This window comes from Rhagoletis pomonella, unplaced genomic scaffold (genome assembly GCF_013731165.1).
Source record: "Rhagoletis pomonella isolate Grant_MI unplaced genomic scaffold, Rhpom_1.0 Rhpom_scaffold_00005, whole genome shotgun sequence".
Taxonomy (NCBI): Eukaryota; Metazoa; Arthropoda; class Insecta; order Diptera; family Tephritidae; genus Rhagoletis; species Rhagoletis pomonella.
In genome coordinates, this window is record NW_023458559.1 from 31,637,396 (window position 1) to 31,656,510 (window position 19,115).

A 19,115-nucleotide genomic window follows, 5' to 3' on the forward strand; every position below is an offset into this window, starting at 1 on the left:
CATATTTTATGTTTTTTTTTTAATTTCCGATGCTTTTTTATTTTACCAAATTGAATTCAATTTCGTTTCATTTTTTCATTGCATCCTATAGTATTTATTTTCTTTATTTAACAAAATTTATAACTTATACAAGAAAAAATTGTGTTTTTTATAAAATACAAAGGTCACATCATTTGTTATATTTTAAATTAAAATAGGTACAACCGCAATTGCACATTACATGGCGCATTTTTTAAAAATTACTATAAATACATAAAAATAATGAGAAATACAAATAAAATGTAAAAATTCGCAGAAGTATTAAAGACTGAGTTTTTATTTCATAATGAGGTCTTCTTTTTCTAATAGCTGCCAACCATCGGCAGGCAATGGCAAACCCCCGAGTGTATTTTAGCCATGAAAAAGACTCATAAACTCGAACTCGAGTTGGGCTACTGTGGATCTCATCTGCCTTAGCGAGGCGTTGAATGAACAGCACAGGCTCAAGGTGGCCAGAAGAGAGAAATACCCACCTTACCTCCAAAGGCTCTTCTGGACTTTCTTGAGTAAGTATGTGTTGTGGTGAGTGGAGGACGCAATAGATACACTAGGTCGCGGTACATACCTCTTCAATTTTTTCTCTACAAGTGGCTGAGCTACCTCCTTACATACTCAGAAGGTGTTACTCTGTGCAGTTCAAGTTAAAATTGGGGTGGTTGGCTTGTAGACTACTCGGCTTCATCGTGTGATCCAAAACTGGGAACCCAGTGGCTGTGCCGATAGCTGTGGTTTGACTCGCCTGAAGAACTTGGCGCCCACGGCTCATACTGGTTTGCTGCAGAGCCACCGATAGCTTAGCCAGTGGCAAGAATAATATTTTTGACTTTTCTCTAGCCGGTGCCGGATGCGAATTCTCTCGCCTATTGTTGTCACTTGAGTCGGAAAAGAAACGAGACTATCGATCACAATACCTAGGATATTAAGATGATAAACGGTAAAAATGATTTTTCCTTTATTTCCTCATTTCTTTCGTTCAAATGGCTGGCCATGGATCTTCCGGCCGATATTTGTTGGTTATATTCCTTGGAGAACTGTTCAAGGGCACTGAGGGAGCTATTTATCAATGTGCAGAGCATATTTATACAAGGACTATATCGGTTATAATGTAACCCTTCAAATTGGGTTTTTATTTTTCTTATCAAATTTAACCGTTATTTTATGATTTTTATTTTTCTCATCAAGAATATTTTTTTTTTTATAAATATTTTTTCGATCAGTTGTTATCGTTATTTAAGGTTTCTATTTTTCGGTCGTATTATGAAAAATAGAAATTTAAATTTTACTAATATTCTGGATCGGGAAAAGCAAACAATAACGATTTAGCAAAGTTTTAAATATAAAAATCGGGATATTTTGAATGTTTATTGTACAGTCATCGGCGCATGAGATAATGGAGACTCCCCTGATTGGAGGAGGAAAATCGGCAAAATAAATATTAAACAGGGAAGGAAAGAAAATAAAATATAGCTTGCTCTCCTTGTAAACCAGGCTTGTGCATGTTGCTACTAACATCCTGCTACGGCAACTCTTTCACACCTAGAGGGCGCTGTTACAATATTAAGTTACCCGAGTCTTACAAAAAAACTTTTACTCTAAAAAAATCACAAATTTAAAAACAACTAATTATAACTTTTACAAAAATAGAACAAAAATCTATTCAATTGAATTTCCAAAAATTATTACCAAACATTGGCATCTTTGCAAGATTTTTCGAAGTTTGCGCTGGTGTGCAAAAGGAACAACCATTTGGGAGAGTATATTATTGCTAGTCCTTCACACCCAAGCAATTTCATATTGTGAATGCAATTTTTACAACGTTTTTCTTTGTGCTTAATTTTCGGAAAGTTCGCTTGAACGAAATTCGTGATTCGCCGTGGTCATCTTTTTAGTCGTTGTGTGGTTTAGTTCTTGCTGCGGGCTCTATCTCTTATTTGTATTCGGTGCAATTTTTTTGACACACACAATTGAGGACCTCATACAATCGCTTAAAACGCGCTGCGCTTCATTCCCCATTCGGTTTAATCAGTGGAGTATGCCTTCTGCTTCAAACAAACTGGAGAAACAAGCCTCCATAGGCTCTGTGCATGGTACTAGTGGATGTAATAGCGGTGGTGGTGCTGGTGGCGGAGCCACCAAAAAGTCTCAAGATGTGATTAACGCCAACGCTATTACTGAAAATAATGCCACTAGCAATAATACCAACAATACTACTAATGAGGGCTCCGTTACTTCAAACAGTAACAATGCGAAGGGAGCTCCAACTATGAATCCTGTGCTGGAAACGAATATTCCAATGAAGCAAACTATCACTACAATTGATCATAAAATACGCAATTTGGAAAAGCGCAAGGTGAGTGCAATACAAGCCTTTGGTGGATGGATTTCTAGGTCGATTATATTCAAATATAGAAGCTGGGTATAGATTTACAAATAAGCCGTTTTAATGGGCATTGAGTGAAGTGTTATACGTCTGGGAGAATGCGGCAGACTTCGCCAGACCGGCCGCAAAATTTTACTTTGGATAAAAATGCTAGGGCTAGAAGCGTAAAACACTTATAGAATTAATTAAGCCCCTGCTAAAGTGTTAGCAGTACAGTGTTAGCAGTACATTCAATCTTGGTGGATTTTGTCGCATATATCCATTAAGTTCAAACGCGTTTTTAGCATCACCTCCATTTTCTTTAATTTGAACAAAAAGTTTGTGTTCGTACTATTTCGGTTTTATTCGGTGCATTTCGCTGATTTATTCACGCGACGCCATCTTTGTTACGGCGATTGTATCAGAAGCAGATGTCGCAGCAACAATTTACAAGACCACTTGACACGGTTGCCATCTCTACGAGGAAGCGAAACGTTGGTAGCACGAAAAACATGTAAACAACCACGCATGTTATACGGTTTTAAATGCCTGTATGACGCATACTTTGCAAAAATTTGCATCGGTGGATAATGAATAGGAAATTGGTTTTATTCAAGTAACGTCGGCGACGCATTTTCTTGGCGGCTTATGCGATGTGGCAGCACTAGAACGGGAATACGGGAACTCCATGTGCTACTGTTCGAATTTCGATATTTCATCTTGGCTATTTTCCACGTTTTTCGTTTCGCCTTCTATTTGAATTCTTCTCCCTTTTGTTACTTTATTCAATTTCGGTTGGCCCTCTTATTTTAGTCGCTTTTGTTTTTCGCCTCCGCAGCATTTTTGTTTTGTTGTTTTCAGGAAGATTGGTTTTCGTATTCCATAGCATTCGTAATAAGCAACATACAAATTTTTTCATCTTGGCTGGTTTACCGCCTTCGCATGATCGCATAAAATTAAAGTTTTCTTGATTTTGGTGTTGTCTTTTGCTCTATTTGTTTACGACAAATCAATGCAATTTCGTCAACAAAGAATTTATCTTTTGCCGGTGAGCAATAAATGCCGAAATAGGTAGTGTGACACAATTTGGCGATATTGAATATGAATAAACAATATAGAAGCTGTTATTAATTTTTTTTTATGGAATGCATTTTTAATAAAATGGACCTGTAGAAATTTCTGTAACTGAAATGGCAGAACATTTAAGTCACAAAATTGCCATAGCATGTGCGTGCCCTAGGAAATTTTGCTTTTATGTTTTTTGACCGTCCTAGCCCTCTGGTGATCGGTTCCCATGATTTCGCTCTTAAAGTTTTAGTGTTGCCGCTGAAAAAAGCAGGTAACAACAAAAGGCTTTACAGGATTTCCAGGAACAGCTCTGTTCTCCATTTCTTTACAATCTCGACATTACTCTAAAATAACAATTTAGATTTAATTCTGTATACAAAAAGTTAAAATCTGGATTGAAAACTGACTCCATGTAGCACTCTAAGAAAAGCAATAATTGCGAGATATAATCTCATGTATTTTTTCTTTTGACAGACTAAGTTGGAATCATATCGCACCATCCAAGCTTCTGGCAAGGAACTGAGCGCTGACCAAAAGGCTGCAGTAGCTAAGTATGATGCTGTTATTGCAACCCTGGAATTTGCTCGGGAGCTATCCAAGCAAATGTGGCAGTTTGTGAAGGAGTCTGAAAAAGAGCAAAGGAAACAAGCACGCAAGGTATTTGTAGTAGCTTCATACATTATTATTGTTAATACGTATTCTGCTTCATTTCATTGTGTAGGATGTTATTGCCCGTGCACTTGCGGAGACTGCCAAAATACGTGAAGTTTTAGTTATTCAAAATATTCTAAATTGTTTCACCGATGACTCAATTCGAGCTGATTTCGAAAATGGCGAAAATGGCGCTATAAAATTGGAAACTGCCGACATGAATATCTTGGAGAAATAGTTAGTTTTTCAATTAAAGAAAGGTTTCTTTATTAAAATTACATATTAATTTTAATTTGCAGTTGCATTGATGTGCAAACCACTCGTCCTGAATCTGCAGAAGATGTACCATTTCTTACTGCCGCACAAAAAGCGGCCGAACTTTTTTCAATGACTATTGACGGACGCCCGAAGACGTATGCTGATAACATTACGTATGATCAACTACGACGCATTTTCAATCAAATACAAGAGTCTGGTTATTTGGACAAAGTCTATCTGGTCACTCCCGAACCCGAAGTTGAGAGCAAGGAGGAGGGGGAGGAGTTTGGTGAAGTTGTTGAAGGTGAAGAGACAGTTACTGCGGAAGAAGAAACCTTAGAGGAGGGAATGGACAAATTGAACGTTTCATCTGAGGATGTGGATGAAGAGTTAGATGAGCAGAATACAGCAACCAGTGTAGGCGGCGAAGATGCCGGTGGATTACCACTGCATGCTAGTGTCGCCAACGACTTGCAACAGCAGCCACAACAACAGCAACTCTTGCCACCGCAAATGGTACCACAGCAAACAGTCAAGGAGCACCTTGATGTACAACAGCAGGTTCAAACTGGTTTACCACAACCTCAACAACAAACCAATGCAGCAGTAATGCAACCACCAAACCCTGTTCCTGGGACAGTGCCAAGCTTTCAGGCACCATTACAAGCGGGCGGTGCGGCACCAGTGCATTTAGCAATGTTTGCAGCACAACAAATGCAGGCAGCTCCACCTCAGTTGCAACAGGTACCGCCCGGCAGCATCATAGGCGTGCCTCAAGTGCCGCCACAAATGGTGCCCGTTGCTCAAGCGCCAACACCGCAGCAGCGACAAATGATGACCAGCCCAGCTACGCCAGCGGGCGGCGTACAATTGCCACAAGGCGCGATTCCAATCCATGGCACACCACAACAACCACCAGGACATTTCACACCCACAACGGTACGCGCTGTAGAGCAGGGTTTGTTCCCGCATAACCGGCAACAATTTATACAGCAACAGATGCGTCCAGTAGCTGAGATAATCGGCAATGGCAGCTTCTACTTTTTGCAGGAGAGCGAACTGGATTCGCCCGAAATAGCTGGAAATGCGCCTATTGGTAGTGTCGTATTTGAACAACAGCAACCGTCGGCACAACAACAAGCGCATCAGCAGCAGCAACAACAGCAACCCATTCCACACGAGAATGTTTCACAGGCTCAACAACAGTTGCAACAACAAAATTTATTGAGTCACGGAAGCGAGCTGCAAGCGGCAGAGCTCCACAAGAGCCAGCAACACCACTTACATCAACAACAGCAGATCTTACAGCAACAGCAGCAGCACCAACAACAACAACACCATCAACCACCACAACCGTCTCAACAGCAACAAGCGATTCCGACGCAAACATTTACAAATCAGTCATTCCCACCCATGCAACCGCCGGCAAGCGTGGTAGTATCAACCAGCGCTAACATTAGCAACACTCCGACAATAGTGAGTAGCACACCTAGCCCAATGTTCCAACAGCAGCAACAGCAACAACAACATCAGCAGCAGCAGCAACAACATCAGCAGCCGCAGCAACAGCAACAACAGCAGAAACTTCCACAATTGTTCTCACCTATCGGCGGTCCGGGTTTGCCGCCTCAGGAAGCCATTGCAGCACATCAGCAACAGTTGTTGATCAACGAACAGCCGCAGCACCAGCCACCTATGATGATAATGGCACGCTTGACGGCGCCGCAAGCGCGTATGCCTCCACAAAATATAAACCAACAGCTCCAGCAACCGCCACAAGTACAGCAACAACAACAGCAAACACAACAGCCACAGCCGTCATTGGGTATGCAACCTGGCGAGGTACGGGTATCGGATGTGTCTGCAGCTACCGCTGCCGGTTTCCTGGGTTTCGATAATAATGTGGTGACCTTGACTTACGAGCAGCAAATGCAACAGCAATTGGCTGTCGTAGCAAAAGCGAGTGCTGCTGCTGCCGCCGCTGCTGCAGCTGCAGCCGCTGAGGAGAAGAAAGTAACTGAAGATATTGGCGCGCATAACAAGTTCAATGCTGGTGAGTCAGTGGTGGTCAACGAATGGGACGCCATGTCGAAAGCAAATGCCGATGTGCGTTCAGCCAACATCAATAGCAGTGTCGTTACAAACGCCGCCGCATCTGCTGCGCTTGCAAATGCATTGAAGTCACGCACTAGCGTCGTTAATGTCAACGTTGCCCCTGCTAATAGCAGTAGCAGCAGCGGAGGTGGCGGTGGGCCGGTCAGCGTAATGGAGCCGCCTACGAAGTGGAGCGCCGAAATGAATGCGCTTAGCAACCCATCAACGCCAAGTGCAAACAGCGACAATACCCCACCCATTGCGCGCAAAATTGAGTGGACATCGAGCAACAATAGTGGCGGCGGTGGCAGTGGAGGCGGCACCAACGTGGGTGGTGGTGGCGGTTATGGTGATAGCGGCGGTACGCAGTCAAACGCCAACACACATGACTCCAATCACTGGAACTCGAATCAACAGCAGGATGGAGGTTAGTAATGATTTTTTATATAGGTCGTTTTTCTTACAAACCATTCCATTTGTAGCACACTACAACAATGGTCGCCAGTTCCAGCGTCGACGTGGTCGCGGTAACTACGGCAACTCGCAGCCGAACGGTGGTGGACGCGGTGGGATGTACTTCCGCAACAACGATAACTCGTCGGGTGGCTCGTACTACCAGAACGGTGGCGGCGGTGGCGGCAATGTGTACACGAAAGATTCCGGCTCGCGCTACGATTCAGGCAGCTACCGCGGACCGCGCACAGGCAGTGGCGGTGGCGGTAACGGACGCGGCAATGCGCCACCTCCACGCACGCTTGGTGGGCGCAATAGCGGTGGCGGCCAGACAAACACATCATCCAGCTCATACATGAACCGCTCATCGCAGCGCATGCCGATGGGCTTGGATAATAAAAACTGAAGCGCAGAGAATGAGAAAATGAAACACGTAAATACAGGTTAGAAGCAAACTGAAAATAATGTGTGATGAAAAAGCAGGATTGAAGCGTTTGAAGCAGAAGGCAGATTGATATGAACCTCTTAAGAATCGTAAATATATACATACATATATGAAAAAAGAAAACCGCAAACACAAACATATACACATACACTTACATATAGAAACTGAAAAAAAGAAAAACAAAAGAATACATTAACCTTTAATTAGTAGTGTGGCGAAAGTCAAAGCTGCAGTACCATAGTAGTAGTAACAGCAGCAGCGGCAACCACAAAAAAAGCAAGCGAAACTGCAACAATGAAATGTAAACATACGCGTGCGCGTTAATATTTAATTTCATAAAGAAAACTTTAAAGTAAAACAAAAAAAATGGGGGAACAAATGAAAGCAAAAGGCGGAAGAGAAAAAGAAAAAAAGAATATTATATTTAAAGAAATGCAAAGAAACTTTATGCTAATTTCAATTACAGAAATACTTATTTATATTCATTTTTTCTAATTAATATTATAAATGTATGTAACTGCTCTTTCATCATGTAAGCCAGAAAGAAAAAAGAAATCTAAAAATGAAGCGCAACCGAAACAACTGAACGACACAAAAACAACAGTATAAAAAGCATATGAAACACGATAACACCATAAATGCATGGTTGGCAGCAACTATAAAAACACAAACAACAAAAGTAGGAGTAGGGGAGTAGCCGTACAACCGAGTTGAAAGCGCTTCTGTACAAAGCAAAAGGCTAAAAAGGAAAACGTACCAACATTTTTCAAAGATATTTTAAATATTTAGTCGTGTTTGAAAAATGTTTAGAAATCTGCTATTATGGCAAAATAATATAAGCTACAGCGGCTTTAAGCGTGCTTAATTTGAAAAACAATGAATAAAAAATGGTCTGTGTCGTTAGTAGTTGCCTTCAGCTGATAAAACATATTTTGTTTAGTATTTCAACGTGAAGTGAAGAGCAAAACGGAAAGTAATTATACGCCTACCTATTATAATAATTATTATTACTATTATTATTATTAAAATTAATTGATAAAAAACAACAACAAATAAATCATACAAAAATATTACTTATATTAAAAAAAGAGAAAGAAACAACAAACAAAAATTACAAAAAAATCTCAAGTTTATTATTTCACAACGTGGTGTGGGTGTGGTCATGGTGGAAAGGTTGTTGTAGGGGCTACTAAACCCCGCTCGAGACATCTGGTTCAGCTAAGAGGAGACCCAGGAAGTGCGCGACTTCCACACGGGCATGCGAAGAGGTGCCGTGAGTCATGCGTCGACTCTCCGCATGCCATTCACTTGTTGGGCACATCTTTTTCACATCTTCGTTCACTCTGCTCAGGTACGAGTTTAGCCTGCTGCAATATCCAGAGCGAAGTTGGACTATTGTGGTGCGAGTCTCCCGAGGCAGACAAAGTTCTGTCCCGTCCACGTCGGGTGGGTGTGTGCCCAAAACGGCATTCAGTTGGGTCCAGAGGTTGTTTCATGAACTTCTGGACTTCGTCCGTCAATTCGTAGTGGAAAGGTAGTTTTATCTACTGTCGGTATTAAAAGTTTACCACTTGGGCTGGTTCAGGTAATACCTTGGTCAATTTTCTTTCATAGCGGTCGTCCCTCGGCTGTCAGCGGCAAATCTTCGAATACATTTCTGACAACAAATAGCTATTCGTGTGATACAATCAGGCCGATTATGAATTCAAACTCCCTGGGAGTTTTCTCTCTTTTCCTATCATGAATAAAAATTCCCTGAGGACTTTTTATATTAAATGGCTTAGTTGAGCTCTCAAACTAGTGTCAAACCGCGTCTTTGAAGTTCGAATTTCCCCCGCCCAAGTTTTCCGAGTAAATTCTACTCCCTGGTAGTTAATTATTGGAGGATTTATTTTCCGGGAGAAACAGATTCACGGAGAACAAACTCCCCCGGGAGTATTAAGAATTGGGCTGAATGAATGCCCTTAAATGATCGATAGGCAGGTGACCATAGGGCAAACATGAAGGCGAGACCCAGACAGCACCCTGAAGGGGCGTAGTTCACTCTACAAGGATAACAAGTGAAATTTATGAAACGCGGTACACCCAGAAAAAAATTTAAATACTTACGTTACAAGGTGTTAAGTATTCCTGCAAATGAAATTACTCTAGTTTAATATAATATATTTCCGCATATTTTATATTGGCTGCATTTCTTTATTCATTCTGAACGTTGGGAATAAACTTTTTTGTTTACTTATTCTTGAGAACGTTCCTGATGATATGCTAACGTATATTTCAAACGCGTTCTGTTTATTCTGGCTCTGAAATCGGATTATCCGGAATGTATAAAGAAACGCAACCATTAAATTAATTTTCTGTACAATTAAATACTTAATAGACTACCAACTAATTTTATTCTTCACGTAAGCTTCTTACGTTTTTCGTTTGCTTTTTGCTGTTCTTGTGCCTTACAGAGAAACCAAAGCCCCGCAATTATCAATGCTGCACCCACAGTTGATAGCAGTGTAAATACTTCTCGATACACAAGTGCACCTAATATAAACTAATAAAGCAATCATTATGTATTTAAATTAATATCATATAAAACAAGTATTTTTATTTGCAACAATTTTATTACCGATAGCATATAATTGGCAGCAGCTGTTAGCACAGTTGCGGTCAATGTTTGTTCGGTGCATTGTAGCGCTTTGAGAAAGTAACGCCAATTCAACAAATTACAAATCACCATCAATGCAATGGGGAGTAGGCGCAGCAGAATCGACTCTACATAAAAAGTGCAAATTAAATAAGCTTTGTTAATAAGTATAGTACATAAATATTTTACCTACCGAAAAAGTAAATTGCATCCGTTGAAAGCAGCTTCGCTAATAAAGGTACTTCCGAAATTTGACTTGGTGCACGACCAAAGAAGCTGCCGCCAGCAGCAAAGGCGCCAGCGATAAAACAATAACGATATTGCTGTAATGATCGTGACATTTTTGTTTTGATAAAAACTGATGTTTGAAATGTTTGGGAGTTGCAATTGAAGCTCTGTATTCAGGATTTTGTATGTGGCACGTTTTTATGTATGTACATATGTAGTTATTCTCTCCGTGTCGGCTACTCTTCAGGAATGTTAATGGATTTACCAGCATTTACTTTATCGTTGTTATCACATCATTACTGTAATACTTATGCATGCTAATATATAAATATATCTAATTTGCAGAGCCCATAAACTTTGTATTTACTAATTTTCTTTTACCTAATTAAACAGCTGTTTCTTGTTTACATTCGGCTGCGGAAATTCACAGGGTTGCATTGAGGATAAGGAAATTAAAAAGTTCCATTCATTTTTTGCTGTATGGATAGTCCCAATATGTTTAAGTAAAATAAGGAAAATTATCAATGCACAAATAAAATAACATTGAAAATATAAATTTCAAGTATTATTTTGAAGAAAATTTCACTTCCTCTATTTACAAACTACTTTTTGTTTGTATGGCTAACGGAAGCCTACAGAGTGGCATGACCGTTAATGTATGTAATTTGGGGAGTTACAAATGAAATATATTAAAAGTAAGTAGTCGCTTTGTAGCGAGTTGTGGGTAACATGTAAGTTATTTCTTTCGTAAAGTAGACATTACTATCCCGTTAGACTACTCCCCGTTGTCATACAAGAAGGCTAAAAAGACATTCTTGCACTTTTCATTCAGATCTTGTCAGAGAGTTCCGTTAAATCAGTCCCAAGATTAAAAATATATCGATGCAGTTTTATTTTAATAATAATTTGCTAAGAAACCTTTTAATAAGAATCTTAGCTAACCTTTTGATGCAATGTACTACATACAGCAGCAACGTCCGTTTTGATTGAAGTAAACCGCGAACTATTTTATTTTAGCCTATTTTTCAAGTAGTTTGGAAATCCACTTCTTGTTTGATTGAAATCACTGCATGGTACATGGATCAAACTATGATATGTATTTCCACCGATTTATAGAAGAAATTTTAGTAAATCTTTACTCTGTATCTATGTCATGAAATATTAAATAACTAAACACTCGCTTGTCCGAATTTCCAATTCGCGGAATAAAGAAAAACAAATTTTCTCAAATAAAGTTTTCTTTAAAGTCAATTATGATTAATATAACTTGAGAAGAAACGAAATCATAAAACATGAAAATCGAAAATCTCATATTTCCACACCTCAACAGACCAAATAATATGTATTTCCCTTAGGAACCAGATCGAAGTGTGATATTTCCACGAGCACGCGACAAAATATTATACATACATATTTCCAAATTAAATTATTTTTTATTTTTTTCATATACTTGGTTACTAAAAAAATACAAGGGTCATGTTATATATGTACATACATACTAGCAGTAGATTTCTTAAATTACTCAGCAAAAATTTTTTAAAAGGCTATGCACAAAATAAGGAAAAAACCTACCTACATCAATTGGAAATTATATTATTGATCGAGAAAATCCAAGTCAAATTTTAACTCATTTTAATTTCATTTTTGATCGAAAACATATCGATTAAAAAATAACAATTATTCAGGCAGGTTCTGAGTCAAATTCGCTTTGAATTCAAATTGGCAGGGGTGGAAATTCACGTGGAAGTGTAATTTAAATGTATTTTAAACAAGAATCGTTTTTATAATACAATGACAATTGAATAATAACAAAAGGTTCATTTCAGGGCGAATTTATACAAGGTGGTGTTCTAAAATCAGCTGATTTCTTCGCCTTATCTGTATTTTGTTTTCACTGATTTGACAGTATACCCATCAAAAGCAAAAACAAAATACAGGTAAACTTTAGATGCGTTCCAGATGCTTCACGATTTGCAGGTTTTTACAGGAAGTCGTTCCAGGTGACCACCTTCCATAAGGTTTATTAATGGAGAAAACAGCTGTTCCTGCAAATCGTTAATATCGCGAATTGAAAATTGACATAACACCCGTAATACAAAAACATGTGATTGTTGTTGTTGTAAACTAAATTCGCCAGTAACACCACCTTGTATAAATTCGCCTTGATTCATTTAAATTAAAATAACAGAGTTGGCAATGCTGATCTCGGCTAAATTGCAACTGCTGTAGCTCGTTTCTGTAACAATTCTCTACCAAGGCGAATTGAGATATGAATTCGCCGCTCTGTTCTCTACTGCTAATTAGTAGGTGAGAGTGACGTATTTTCTCTACCAGTAGAGAAATAATTGGTAGAGAAAAGTTACAGAAACGGGCTACTGATTGTCATAAATAGGTGCGTTCGTTTAAAATCTCCAGCAGAAACCAACCAACTGCCAAATTCCGGCGAAATGTCATCTGTTCGCTCACAAGAGAGAAATATCCAAAATAGTACGCGAACAGAAAATTTGCAGAAACTTGCAAGTTAGACGAACAGCTGATATAATTTTTGTTTACATTCAAAAGTGTAAAATTTAAAACGTACGAAAAGTTATCACAAAGTGTTATACTGACACAGTTTATTGATTAAACAAATAACTACTTATTTCTTACAAGTTTAATTAGTCGCAATTTGTAATTTTTAACTTCCAAACCATCAAATTCAATTTTGTGATTTGCGTAAATGCCAACCAGCTGTTTTCCTGTTGGCGAATTGCTGTTGGCAAAAATTTTTCCAGCAGCAACCAGCAGCTTCCCCTTAAAATGAAATGTCACTTTGCTCTCTCAATTTCCCCTACTTTGCAAGTTTTTTGCGTACGCGAACGCAAAAACTTGTAAGTTTTGGTTAAACATGAACAATTAACAGCTACGCGAACGAACCTAATATGTAATTATGCTACGAAAATTACATACTTTTTTCTTACAAAAGGGACCTTTTATGTCATTTAAATTACCATTTTGGCTATTTAACTAAAGAGCCTTTGTGCGCACCTTTAACTTTAAAGTTGCTTGATGAAATCGATCAGCTAAATAAAGCATCCTTTAAGTTTTAAAGTATTCTTTAATCTCATTAGTTGCGTTCCAGATGCTTCACGATATTCACGAAATTCACGATTTGCAGGAACAGCTGTTTTCTCCATTAATAAACCTTATGGGAGGTGGTCACCTGGAACGACTTCCTGTATAAACCTGCAAATCGTTAAGCATCTGGAACGCAACTATTATGAAATCGGCCCTTAGTTAGCTACACTCATTTCTCAGTGTTGGAAAATAGAATCCAATACTAAGGGCCCTGTCACACGGCCAGTAATTATCACGATATTTGGATCGCGATCCATATTGATGGATTGATGGATCGCGCGCGAATGCTACATGTTCAATATTTATCGCGTCAGTATTTGCATAATCTTTGTGCTGAATGCTTATTATGACACAAGAAAATATTTTTATTTTGGGCGTATAATTTACAGATAATGCATTCCACAATTATTTTAAAATTTCCTGTGTTAACATATTTTCAATTTCTTTTGAAAGGTTTTAAGCACCGAGAGCGAATACATTTTCGATGTTCGCATTATGAGAGTAAAAGATGTGCTGACGCAATGTATGGATCGCGTTTTGAAAGTGCTACACGTTCAATATTTATTGACGGTATCGCAATCCGCGATCCAGATTTCAAAATTTTTTAGAAATTTTGCGTGCCTTGTGCAAGTCGTTGTTAGAGATTCGAGTCGTATAGAAAATTGCATGGCATTGCCTAGAACCCCCTGCCCCTACCTGGCTACTCCCATGACTACACCGCAGCGGCCAAACCATGAGTTAAAAAAGCTATAAACTTAAAAAGAAATCATTTTTTTTTTTTTATTGAAAATATTTTGCATAATAATATTTATTGATGTTTTTATTTCTTTTTCAATCAACTGTTGTTTATATTTTTGTTTTACTACTCATACGTATTTTTCAAATAGTTTACATAAGTGGTTTTCTTACCTACATATGCTTATGTATTTTCTTTATAAAGAAGGTTTAAATAATTTGTATATGTATGTACATATATCGCTCTAAATATATAAGTACATAACTAAAAATACATAATATAATACAGTTTACGATACATTGGTAATTTAATAGTTGCTACATTGTGTAGTACATTAAGCTTTTCTTTAGTTGAGAAATAAGGCCATAACTTTCAATTCACTTTTTTTGTTTGCTTCGATGGATTGCTTTTAGTAGTAACAATTAAGCTGTGCGACTGAGCAATCAATTGACGGAAGTAGCAGTGGTAAATATTTAACAGTTAAAAGAAGCAGTTATAAATAATATATACGTACACAAGTCAATTTTTGGAATACAAAGTTGTTTGTAAGTAGTAGCTATAGCTGCTTTGTTAATTTGTTAAGCTCAATGGTTGCTCTACCGCACAGCTATAAACCATATCTATTAGCGAATCTACGCCTAAAATTTAATTATCTTAATTTTTTTCACAAAAGTTATACTTATAAAGTTAGGAAAACGAAAATAATCACTCTTTTTTATGCCTGGCATCTTTACACATTTGTGTATTTTGCAAAGTATTGCTTTCAAGTCGTTTTAGTTCACATCAAATTGTAACCCTTTACAAAGAAAGGCGAAAGTAATTTTGCTGAATTGCTAGAAATACACTTTCATACATACACATATGTATGCATGAACACAAAGTGTAAGTTATGCAGTTTGCGATGAGCACTAATCATTTGCTTAGAACTCCATTTGAATTTGAAATACATTTGTGCCATAATTAGTTCGAGTTGCAGCTCTGCTGTAATGCCTAGCCAAATCTGCGTGCTCTTTTGGTCAGATCAATCAATATGCTGGTGGCAAGGCTTATTGTTAAAATGCTTGCCATTTAAACTTTTAAGCTTCGTAATTAATTTATAAAGTAATAATAACTTTTCATACATACATAGTGCACAAGAGTAACTGGTTCACTCATTTTTTAAATAGTAGCATCTAATTTCGTTTTCGTTTCACCTGCTCCTTTGCATTAACAATTAAAAACAATAAAAAAAACAAACAACAACTATAAACGCCTAACTTACTAAAAGACACTGCTTTACATTTGCTTTGCTTGCTCATATGATTATGTATGCGTGTATGCGCAGTAGACCGCATTAGAAAAAAAGTTCGCCGTACACACCTGAATGCAAGGCAATTCCTAAAATTTTTTTTCAAGTTTTGAATGTTTATTTAGTTAATTAAATTTGTTAGTACAAAGTGCAGAAAAAGTAGAGATTAAATAAGAATATTGTGAATTTTTAGAAAAATTTTAGATAGGCAGTTTTACAGCCCATTAAATTATAAAATAAAAAATGCAAGTTTCAAGTGGCTATGAACTCGTTTTTATTTTTAACAATTTTTTTGCTGATGGTGCTAGGCATTTTCTACCAGATAAAGTGTGCTCGAAATGTTTTTTATATGGAATACCTAATTGTCAGCTAAAAAAAAAATATTAAAAGTCAACGCGATTTCTTAGCCACATGAAACTTGCACTTAGGTTTAATGAGCTATAATATTGCATTCCTAAAAGTTTTCTTCAAAAAAAATTTAATTTTATCTTGGTAAAATTTTTTTATTACATTATTTTCAACTAGTTTTTATTATGTAACATTTATTACCTGGAACAGGATAATTGATCAATAGGCCCCTTGTAAATTTTATAATAACGAATTGAATCGAGCTGAAAAATTAAAGCGGTTCTGGAATATTATGAAAAGTAAATTCTAGTTTCAAACCGGGATCTTAAAGTATGATGTACAGTTGCGGTCGAAATAATAGCACCAAAAATACCGACTGGTGTTGCTTGCATCTTATGTTTATATAGATATATATTGTATGTATATCAATTTTTTTTTTTATAATTTTCATTCCAATTATAGTTCGATCTATAACAGAAACTAAATAAATAAAAGTTAAGCTTACATAAAGCTTACAAAATTAATCAAATTTCCAAAAATTTCAACATTTTTATCTTGTATTGCAGTTTTGTAGCCCATTCAATTTAAGTGCAAGTTTCAAGTCGCTAAATATTAACGTTTATTTCTTAGAATTTTTTCGCCGAGGGTGTTGAGCATTTTCTTCCATATAAAAGATACATTCGTTTAAAATCTCCAGTAAAAAACATCCAACAGCAAAATTCCGGCGAAAAGTCAGCTGTTCTCTCATAAGAGAAAAATATCCAGAATAGTACGCGAACAGAAAATTTGTAGAAACTTGCGAGTTAGACGAACAGCTGATCGAATTTTTGTTTACATTCAAAAGCGTTAGATTCAAAAATTACAAAAACTCATCACATAGTGTTATCCTAACACAGTTTATTGATTAAACGAATAACTACTTAGTTCTTACAAGTTTAATTAGTCGCATTTTATCATTTTTAACTTCCAAACCATCAAATTCAATTTTGTGATTTGCGTAAGATCCTACCTGCTGTTTTCCTGTTGGCAAATTGCAGTTGGCAAAAATTTTCCAGCAGAAACTAACAGCTTCCCCTCAAGATGAAATGTCACTTTGCTCATGCGTACGCGATAACTTTCATTAATTAACAGGTACGTGAACGCAACTAAAAATAAATTTTGTTGATGCGTTGACCGCAGCTGTACATATTGATGTTCTTGTCTCGTGGATAAATGTTTTTTGCTCTAAACACCTAGAAACAAGGCCATGAATCTCAAGTGGACCCTAACGTACCACCCTGTTACAGTTAAATTATTGTGTTTTTTTGGCCGAACGTAAGGGCCGCCTTTATACGTTCTTCGTCATATTTTTGGCATCTATAGTCGGTTCTTAAAGCGTGATATATCGTTGTTTTTGTCTCAAGAATCCGGTTCTAGTACTTACTTACAAGATCTCATTTTTTAGTACCCTAAATGTACCACCCTAGTGTCAGTAAATTAAAGCTCTCGAAAACTCATACAACTTTTGCTAAGGACGTATTTAGATTATTCCAGTAGAATTATTAAAAAAAAATTGTATTGCCGAATGTAGATGTCACCGAAAAATCTCTAGATTCGGCCAAAAACCATTTTTTTGTATTCTTTCGAAATTGCCTTGCACTTAGACTCAGGGATGTACGGCGCACATAATTTTGTTTACTTGTAAGGTGGTACGGCCTAATGCGCAGTTACTTTTTTAAATTTTATTTGTTGTTTCATTTTTTCTGGCCTAGAAACTGCAACTTGATTTGCATGTGTTTCTTTCATAATAAAAGAAAGCTTTTAAACTTGCTAATCAGCAATAATTTTTTTATGTATACAATACTAATAAATAAATACGTTTTTAGTTTTTATTTATAAAGTTTAGCTAAGAATTCTTTTGATTTTTGTTTTTATTTTGCTTACATATTTATCATATATGCAGTTTCATTGACGTTTTGATTTATTTTTCCCACTTTTGTTTGTAGCGTATCCTTTCCTTACAATAAAACAATAAAATTTACTTATTTTTATTTTTAAATACATAAATCATTTATAATGTATATTTTTTTTTTTATTAGATAATATGTTTTCTATAATTTTATATTTTTTTTATTAACTAGCTGTTGTGATGCATTGGTAAGTTTAGTGGCATATTTATCTTCTACATAAATACATTCATGTGAGTTTTAATGTTGTTGCACACAACTACTGCGCGCTGGAAGGTGCATTATAAATTTGGCTTGGCTGTGGCATCTGTTTTCGGCTGTTAGAGCTTTAAACGTAGAGATTTACACTTAAAAAAAATATATATATATATATTACATATCGTCATTTAAAGTAAACCGCCTATCAAGAAAATGCAAAACCTCGTATGTGAGCTTGCCCCAATTTCATAGAAGAGTGTAAAACTTGTTCTATTCCAAGACGGTTCTCTCTTTCATCCCTAATTATCTCTTCTTTTTTTGTCTAAGTATCGATATTTTAGTATGAATGAATAAGGACTTGATGCAAGGAGCTTCCGGTGAGCAAATATGTTTTTGGCAGAACCACGATCCGCGGTTTTGTACTCTAAACGACGATATGTATATATACATATGTACATATGTATGTACCTAGGAATATTATTGTTTCAGATCAACAGAAAAAATCTACACATTCTTCTGATAGAAAATCTTACAAAAACTTTACCAGTTCACGAAAAATATTCAGTACAAATTCTTGAGCTTGAACTCACTCTACTAGTGCAAAACAAATAAGGCCCATGGGTGCGGTGTCCGCTCCAGCGACTGCTCATTGACCTGCTGTTGGCTAATGTTTCGGGCAGCATTGATGAAAGCTGCTCTACTGCTACTACCTTTTTAATAAGTTTTGGAACTAGTACCTTATATTTTTATATCATGATTTTCATTTATCATTTTAAAGATTAAAGTAAAACTGGCCGTGACTTTTTCAGCAAGTTTTATAGCAAAAAAATTGTTGACCTTTAAAAAAGAATCACAAAAACTTAACAAAACTATTAAAATAACAAACAAATTGAAATGCAAATAAGGCGCATATCAAAAAGCGCTCTAAATGCCAATGCCGAGAGAACGCACCAAAAAATATTTATACAATATTGTAAGTAGATACATAAGTATAAGAATCGGGAATATTTGCTTAACTTCTTCATTTCTTATTTATGTACATACATATGTATGTACATGCCCGTTAGAACTTGAACGGAGATCTCTCTATGTGAGGAATAAAGACTACTACCCTTGACCTGAGCAATAAGAGAGATTTGTCGGTTTTGTACTTCTAATTTAACGGCTATAGGTATGTATTAAATTTTGTTAAATTTATTATATATTAATTACTGACTACAATTGTTTTGTAGATTTCGATAAAATTTTA

At 36.7% G+C, this 19,115-nt stretch overlaps 2 protein-coding genes across 2 annotated transcripts; one reads left to right on the forward strand and one right to left on the reverse strand.

Moving 5' to 3' along the window:
- Window positions 1-1,881: 1,881 nt before the first annotated feature.
- On the forward strand, window positions 1,882-8,301 carry LOC118738839 (caprin homolog). Its single transcript, XM_036469847.1, has 5 exons — window positions 1,882-2,389; window positions 3,941-4,123; window positions 4,188-4,354; window positions 4,417-6,896; window positions 6,952-8,301. The coding sequence occupies exons 1-5, from the start codon at window positions 2,072-2,074 to the stop codon at window positions 7,326-7,328; spliced, it is 3,525 nt and encodes a 1,174-aa protein (XP_036325740.1). The 5' UTR covers window positions 1,882-2,071; the 3' UTR covers window positions 7,329-8,301.
- Window positions 8,302-9,495: 1,194 nt separating this feature from the next.
- LOC118738840 lies at window positions 9,496-10,659 on the reverse strand. The gene is made up of 4 exons (XM_036469848.1): window positions 10,615-10,659; window positions 10,199-10,550; window positions 9,988-10,133; window positions 9,496-9,912 (listed from the first exon to the last, which is right to left on the reverse strand). Exons 2-4 carry the CDS (start codon window positions 10,344-10,346, stop codon window positions 9,769-9,771), a joined length of 438 nt encoding a protein of 145 aa, XP_036325741.1. The 5' UTR covers window positions 10,347-10,550; window positions 10,615-10,659; the 3' UTR covers window positions 9,496-9,768.
- Window positions 10,660-19,115: the final 8,456 nt, after the last annotated feature.

Bases quoted from the DNA above. Each gene is read 5' to 3' on its own strand.
- LOC118738840 (XM_036469848.1), bottom strand. From the start codon at position 10,346: ATGTCACGATCATTACAGCAATATCGTTATTGTTTTATCGCTGGCGCC. The intron at 10,134-10,198 runs GTAGGTAAAATA...CTTTTTATGTAG, and splicing joins GGATGCAATTTACTTTTTCG to AGTCGATTCTGCTGCGCCTA. The intron at 9,913-9,987 runs GTAATAAAATTG...TTGCTTTATTAG, and splicing joins CTGCCAATTATATGCTATCG to TTTATATTAGGTGCACTTGT.
- LOC118738839 (XM_036469847.1), top strand. From the start codon at position 2,072: ATGCCTTCTGCTTCAAACAAACTGGAGAAACAAGCCTCCATAGGCTCT. The intron at 2,390-3,940 runs GTGAGTGCAATA...TTCTTTTGACAG, and splicing joins GCAATTTGGAAAAGCGCAAG to ACTAAGTTGGAATCATATCG. The intron at 6,897-6,951 runs GTTAGTAATGAT...TTCCATTTGTAG, and splicing joins GAATCAACAGCAGGATGGAG to CACACTACAACAATGGTCGC.